The 6235-nt window shown below is 38.1% G+C and overlaps 1 protein-coding gene across 1 annotated transcript in view; it reads left to right on the top strand.

Moving 5' to 3' along the window:
• The window catches only part of SPEF2 (sperm flagellar 2), a 366767-nt gene that overhangs the window by 216746 nt on the left and 143786 nt on the right, over window positions 1-6235 (top strand). The window contains 2 exon segments of the mRNA XM_006876554.1: window positions 896-1023; window positions 1131-1269. Coding sequence (XP_006876616.1) covers window positions 896-1023; window positions 1131-1269 — 267 coding nt within the window.

Here is a 6235-nt window from a genome sequence, read left to right as displayed (position 1 = left end):
TGCACTTCTTCCAAAACGGATCTATTGGTTCTTTTGGTAGCCCATGGCACTTCCTATTCTCCTCCAACACCATAACTCAAAAGCATCAATTATTTTATGGTCTTCCTTATTCACTGTCCAGCTTTCACATGCATAGGAGGTTATTGAAAATACTTTAATAGGTGCTTAAAATGTTACCACTTAAAAGAGGAAATTATTAACTTAGTTTGGAACATTAACAAAGAAAGACAGGAGACGGCTTCACTGCAAAGTTATCTGTTGAAGTCTGTATGTATTGAGCAGGGAATGTCGCGGGTAGGAATTCCAGTCAGAGAGATTAGCTCCATGTGTTCAGAAGCAGGGAGTTTGGGGTCAGACCATGAGGAGAGAGGTAGGGGTCAGATCAAGAAACACCTTATAAACAGTGCTGAAAAATTTGGTCTTAACTTGCTAGGTAGTGGAAAGCTGTAGACTGTTTTTCAGAAATGAAATAACATGCAAGACACTGTTTTTAAAAATTAATTCAGGAAAGAGAGTGAATTGTATAAAAATATAGGCTGGGGACCAATGAGCCTGTATTCACCTCCCAGTTTACAACAATCTCTAACTGTGTGACGCTGGTAAATTTTTTAGTCTCTGTAGCCTCAGTTTTAAATGAAAAAGAATCTGTATGATTTGTAGGGTTAGAAAAGAACTTCTGGAAGAAATGGTGTCGTAGATGAGACATGAAGAATTTCTTGGAACAGTAATTAACAGGGGAGAGCAGAGGAAAGAGTGCTAAGAAGTTTCACTGAGAAAGCTTCAAGTGATTGCCATTGCATCTCAATCTTCTTGCTACGTACTATCCTTCTGACTAAAATTATTCACAAGAATTTTCACTTTGAAATAATGATTTCTATGCTTTGTCATTTAACAGGAAATACCTTCATTTTTAGTACCTTACTGGGAACTCATAGAAAGTTCCTATATTAAAACCATCAAAGCAGTACTGAGGAACCTGAGAGAAGACAAGCATACTGTGATTAACTACTTATATGAAGTTAGGTAGGTAAAGTTACCAAAGTTAGAAGTTTACATTTTACAGGCATGATGTGTAAAACCCATCTTCTCTCTTATTTTTTTTAAACTCATATTTTCTTAATGCCTTACAGAACATCCTTCGAGCAGTTTCTAATGCGTCCAGATCACAAGCAAGATTTTGTAGCTCATTGGCAAGCTGACTTCAACTCTCTTCCTGATGATCTGTGGGATGATGAGGAAACCAGGGCTGAACTACACCAAAGAGTGAACGTAAGTGGTCCCCACACTGTCAAATGGCACACAGCATCCACATTTTAAGTTCTTGAGGACGAAGGATGAGGCAGGAAATGGTTTGAACACTTTCTTGACAAATTTCAAAAGCAATGACTCATCTGAGTTTTGAGGTCAGAGTAAGAATATGGTGCCAATACCTCTGGACACAGGAACAAAGTTTTCCACAGAATATTCTTGGCATCACCTTTGTACTGCTGACCTCTGTTGGACCGTGTAACACTGTCCACACTTGGTACTACGCCATGATTGTCTGGAATGTAATGATTTGTTTGGTTGATATGACAGAATAGGGAAATGAAGAAATCTAAGGGACTGACTCTGTTGAACAGGTTCTTTGAGGGCAAATACCCAAATCTCACACATTTTTGTAACTACAACCAGCACAGTGCCTGACCCGTGGTAGACAAATTAGCAAATAAAAAGAATTAAGGTCAAAAGATCAAAACTCAAAATAAAGCGGTCAAGTCTCAAACAAGAATAGAAATTCTTTAAATGAACGTTATATTATTTCCCTTCCAAGTGACAAGGTTGTTACTGGTTGTTGGGTTTTTTTTTTTTTTTTCATTTGTTCTTAAATATGAAAAAAAAAATTGTGAATATTCTATGAATTCTAGAAAATATGATATAGTCATTATTTGAAAAGTTCAATTAGTATTGCCTAAAGGAGCTCTAGTAGCGTAGTGGTTACGAATCGGGCTGCGAACCTTAAGGTCAGTGGTTGGAAACTACCAGCCGCTCCTCGGGAGAAAGATGGGGCTTTCTGCTCCCGTAAAGATTTACAGCCTCGGAAACCCTGTACAGGATCACTATGGGTCGGAACCGACTTCACGGCACACCCAACAGCAACAACCAATGAGCTCCATTAATGATAAACGGTGAAATCTATGAGAGTCAGAACTTGCCAGGACTACCTGTTTTCACAGATCCCACAAGTTTTCTGTCTTTGTGCACAATTTTATCACTTTTCTTTCACTCTGTACTGGTGGTGGTGGTGTGCTATGAAGTTGGTTCCGACTCATAGTGACCCTATGTAGGGCTTCTGAGGCTGTCAATCTTTATGGGAGCAGAAAGCCTTATATTACTTTGGTGGAGTGCCTGGTGGAATTGAACTGCTGACCTTGTGGCTAAGCAGCCCCACATGTAACCCATTCCACTACCAGAGCTCCTCACTGTTGTTGTTGCGAGGTGCTGTCGAGTCAGTGCCAACCCGTAATGACCCTCTATAGGGCTTCTAAGGAAAGACTGCTTGGTTTGAACCACCAACCTTGTGATTAGTAATGCAGTGCTTATCCTATAGAGCCACACCAGGACTCCACTCTTTATTAGGGGAAAATATATGCATTCTTCTTCTCTGAGGTTTTTACCTTACACAGGTTCTGGCTTTTGCAAGTTTGTCTGTATAGCTCTCTTCAGCATTGAATCTTCAGTAAGAACATCAGTAAAGAAACTGATGTTTCCATGCCCTTTGTCTAAACTCATTAGATAAAGAACGGGATCCTTATATCACATACATTTTTTAAGGTTCTTAGGTAATTATGATTGTAAAAACTGCTTTTTGTTTTAACCTATGTGATCTTTTAAATATGGACGAAAGTAAATTAAAAAGTCATTGAACTGTTGCAGTTTCTTTGCTTCCATTTTTTCTTTATTGATTTTAATGCAGCAGCAGTAATAGATGAGTACTTAGTATGTACTACCCTGTTTTTGGTATGTAACATGCTCATAAAAATGATGCGTGCACCATCAATTCACATAGCACATACAGGAAACATGAGCAAGGGGGTTTCGAGGTTTGCTAAAAACATATACTGTGTGCATTATTTACATAAAATTGCATTTTGTCTGTGTTGTCTTCTTTAACCCCTGCATTAACTTATTTCATAAATAAGTGTAAACATGGATATACCATTTTATAAAACTAAATATGCTAAAGAGGTTCACATAGTGGCAGCGCTGAGATCTGCAACCAAGATGCCCTAACCATGAAACTGTTCTTCTGATGAAGCATTTCATCAGAAATGCTTTTACTACATGAAAGAGGATGGTAAAGTATCACTTCATGGTCTTATGCCTGCTTATAGCATAAAATAACATCTTAGTTTCCAAAGTGCCTTTTGTCTTAAATCTATGAATTATCTCTTAACAATACCATGAACAGGACTTATGTTTTACATGTGTTTGCCACATACAAATTTTCATACTTTTATATTTTCTCTTTTTGTGTCATTTTGTTTTATGTAATACTGTTGTTGTTGTTGTTAGGTGCCCACAAGTAGGTTCTGACCCATAGTGATCCCATGCACAACAGAACAAAACACTGCCCAGTCCTGTGCCACCTTCACAATTATTATTCTTAAATCCATTGCTGCTGCCAACAGTGATATTCCATCTTGTAGGGGGTCTTGCTCTTTTTCATTGACCCTCTGCTTTACCAAGTGTAATGTCCTTTTCCAGGAATCAGGCCCTGTGGTGCTGTGGGTTAATGCGCCAGACTGCAAAGCCATTTAACTGCAAGGTTGGCAGTTCAAGCTCACCAGCTGCTCCTCAGAAACCCTCTACAGGGTTGCTATGGGTCAGAACAGACTCGACGGCACTTAACAACAACAAAAATAGTGGCAGCATCATTGGGCTCACGTGTGGCAATGATAGTGAGGTTGGCCCAGGACAGGGCAGTGTTTCGTTCTGCTGTGCATAAGGTCGCTATGAGTCAGTACCGACTCGATGGCACCTAACAACAACAAAACAATATATCCAAAGTATGAGAGATGAAGTCTCACCATCTTGCTTCTAAGGAACATTCTGGCTGTACTTCTTTTTTAAAAAGATTTTATTGTGTATTGAGTTATAGTTTACGTGGGAGAAGATCAGTTTTGTACTTTTCCTGTTTTATTTTGTATCATTGTAATGATTACAAGCCCCTCCATGCGTCACCTGGCTGTACTTCTTGCAACACAGATTTTTTTGTTCTTCTGGCAGTCCATGGTACTTTCAATATTCTTCTCCTACACCATAACTTAAGTGCATCCATCTTTCTATGGCCTTCATTATTCATTGTTCTGTTTTCACGTGCATGGAAAATACCTTGGATCAGGTTCACCTTAGTCCTCAAACTGATGTCTTTGCTCTTGAACACTTTAAAGAGCTCTTATGCAGCAGCCTTGCCTAGTGCAATACATCATTTGGTTTCTTGACTGCTGCTTCCATGAGTGTTGATAGTAGATCCAAGCAAAATGAAGTCCTTGACAACATCTATTTTTTTATTTTCCCATTTACATGATGTATTTATTGGTCGAGCTGTGAGGATTTTCTTTTTCTTTACATTGAGGTGTAATCCATAGTGAAGGCTGTCTTGTATCTTTATCGGTAAGTATTTTCAGCCCTCTTCACTTTCAGCAAACAAGGTTGTTTCATCTGCATATCACATGTTGTTAGTGAGTCTTCCTCCAATCCTGGTGTCATGTTCTTCTTATAATCCATTCTAAGATTATTTGCTCAAAATATAAATTGAATAAGTATGGTAAAAGAATACAACCCTTCCACAACCTTGTATGTTATTTTACTTCCTGATTTTAAGCCATTTAGTATCCCCCTGTTCTGTTTGAATGACTGCCTCTTGGTCTATGTACAGGTTTCTAATGAGCACAATCAAGTGTTCTGCAATACCCATTTTTCATGATGTTACCCAAAGCTTGTCATGATCCATGTAGCTAAAAGGCTACATAATTAATAAAGCACAGATAAACTAGAAAGGTAAACATCTTTCTGGTATTCTCTGCTTTCAGGCAATATCTACCTGACATCTACAAAAGTATCGCTAGTTCCATATCCTCTTTTGAATCGAGCTTGAGTTACTGGCAGTTCACTGTTGATGTATTGTTGCAGCCATTTTTTAATTATCTTCAGCAAAATTTTACTTGTATTGATATTAATGATATTGTTCTATGATTTCCATATTCCATTGAGTCACCTCTCTTTGGAATTGGCTCAAATATGGACTTTTTCTAATGGGTTGGCCAGGTAGCAGTCATCCAAATTTCTTGGCATAGATGGGTGTGTGTCTCCAGTGCTGCATCAGTTTGTTGGAAGACTTCAATTTGTATTCCCTCATTTCCCAGAGCATTGTGTTTTACCAATACCTTAGTGCATTTTGGACATTTTCCTTCAGTACCATCAATTCTTGATCATAAGCCACCTCTTGAAATGTTTGAACATCGACCATTTCTTCTTGGTGTAGTGACTGTGTATATACCTTGCATCTTCCTTTGATGCTTTTTGCATCATTCAATATTTTGCCCATACAATCCTTCAATATTACAAGTTGAGTCTTAAATTTTGTCTTAGTTCTTTCAGCCTGAGAAATGCTTAACAACGTATTTTGGTTTTCTAACTCCAGGTCTTTCACATTTTATTATAATACTTGACTTTGTCTTGTCTAGGAGCTTTCTGAAATTTTCTGTTCAGTTCTTTGACTTCCTCGTTTCTTCCATTCATTTTAGCATCTGTAGAGCAAGTTTCAGAGTCTCTTCGGACATCCATTTTGGTGTTTTCTTTCTTTCTTGTCTTTTAAATGGCCTTTTGCTTTCTTCCTGTATCATTTGTGTCTAATACTTCAGATATGTTCTGATATGGTCTCTAAATTCAGTTGGACATGTTCAAGGCAATATTTTGACTCTGCTGGTCTTGTTTTAATTTCCTTCAAATTCAGCCTGATCTTGCTTAGGAGCAATTGATGGTCTGTTGTGCAGTCAACCCCTGGCCTTGTTTTGGTTGATGATATGGAGCTTTCCACTGTCCTTTTTCACAAATATAGTCAATTTCATCCCTGTGTATTCCATCTGGTGAGGTTAATTTGGATAATCATCTTTTAGGTTGTTTAAAAACAGTATTATCAATGAATAAATATTTGGCCTTACAAAGTTCTGGCATGTGATCTCCAGCATGT

This window comes from Chrysochloris asiatica, unplaced genomic scaffold (genome assembly GCF_000296735.1).
Source record: "Chrysochloris asiatica unplaced genomic scaffold, ChrAsi1.0 scaffold00390, whole genome shotgun sequence".
Classification (NCBI taxonomy): Eukaryota; Metazoa; Chordata; class Mammalia; order Afrosoricida; family Chrysochloridae; genus Chrysochloris; species Chrysochloris asiatica.
The sequence above is the reverse complement of the archived record's forward strand: the minus strand, read 5'-3'. Positions and strand labels throughout refer to the sequence as shown.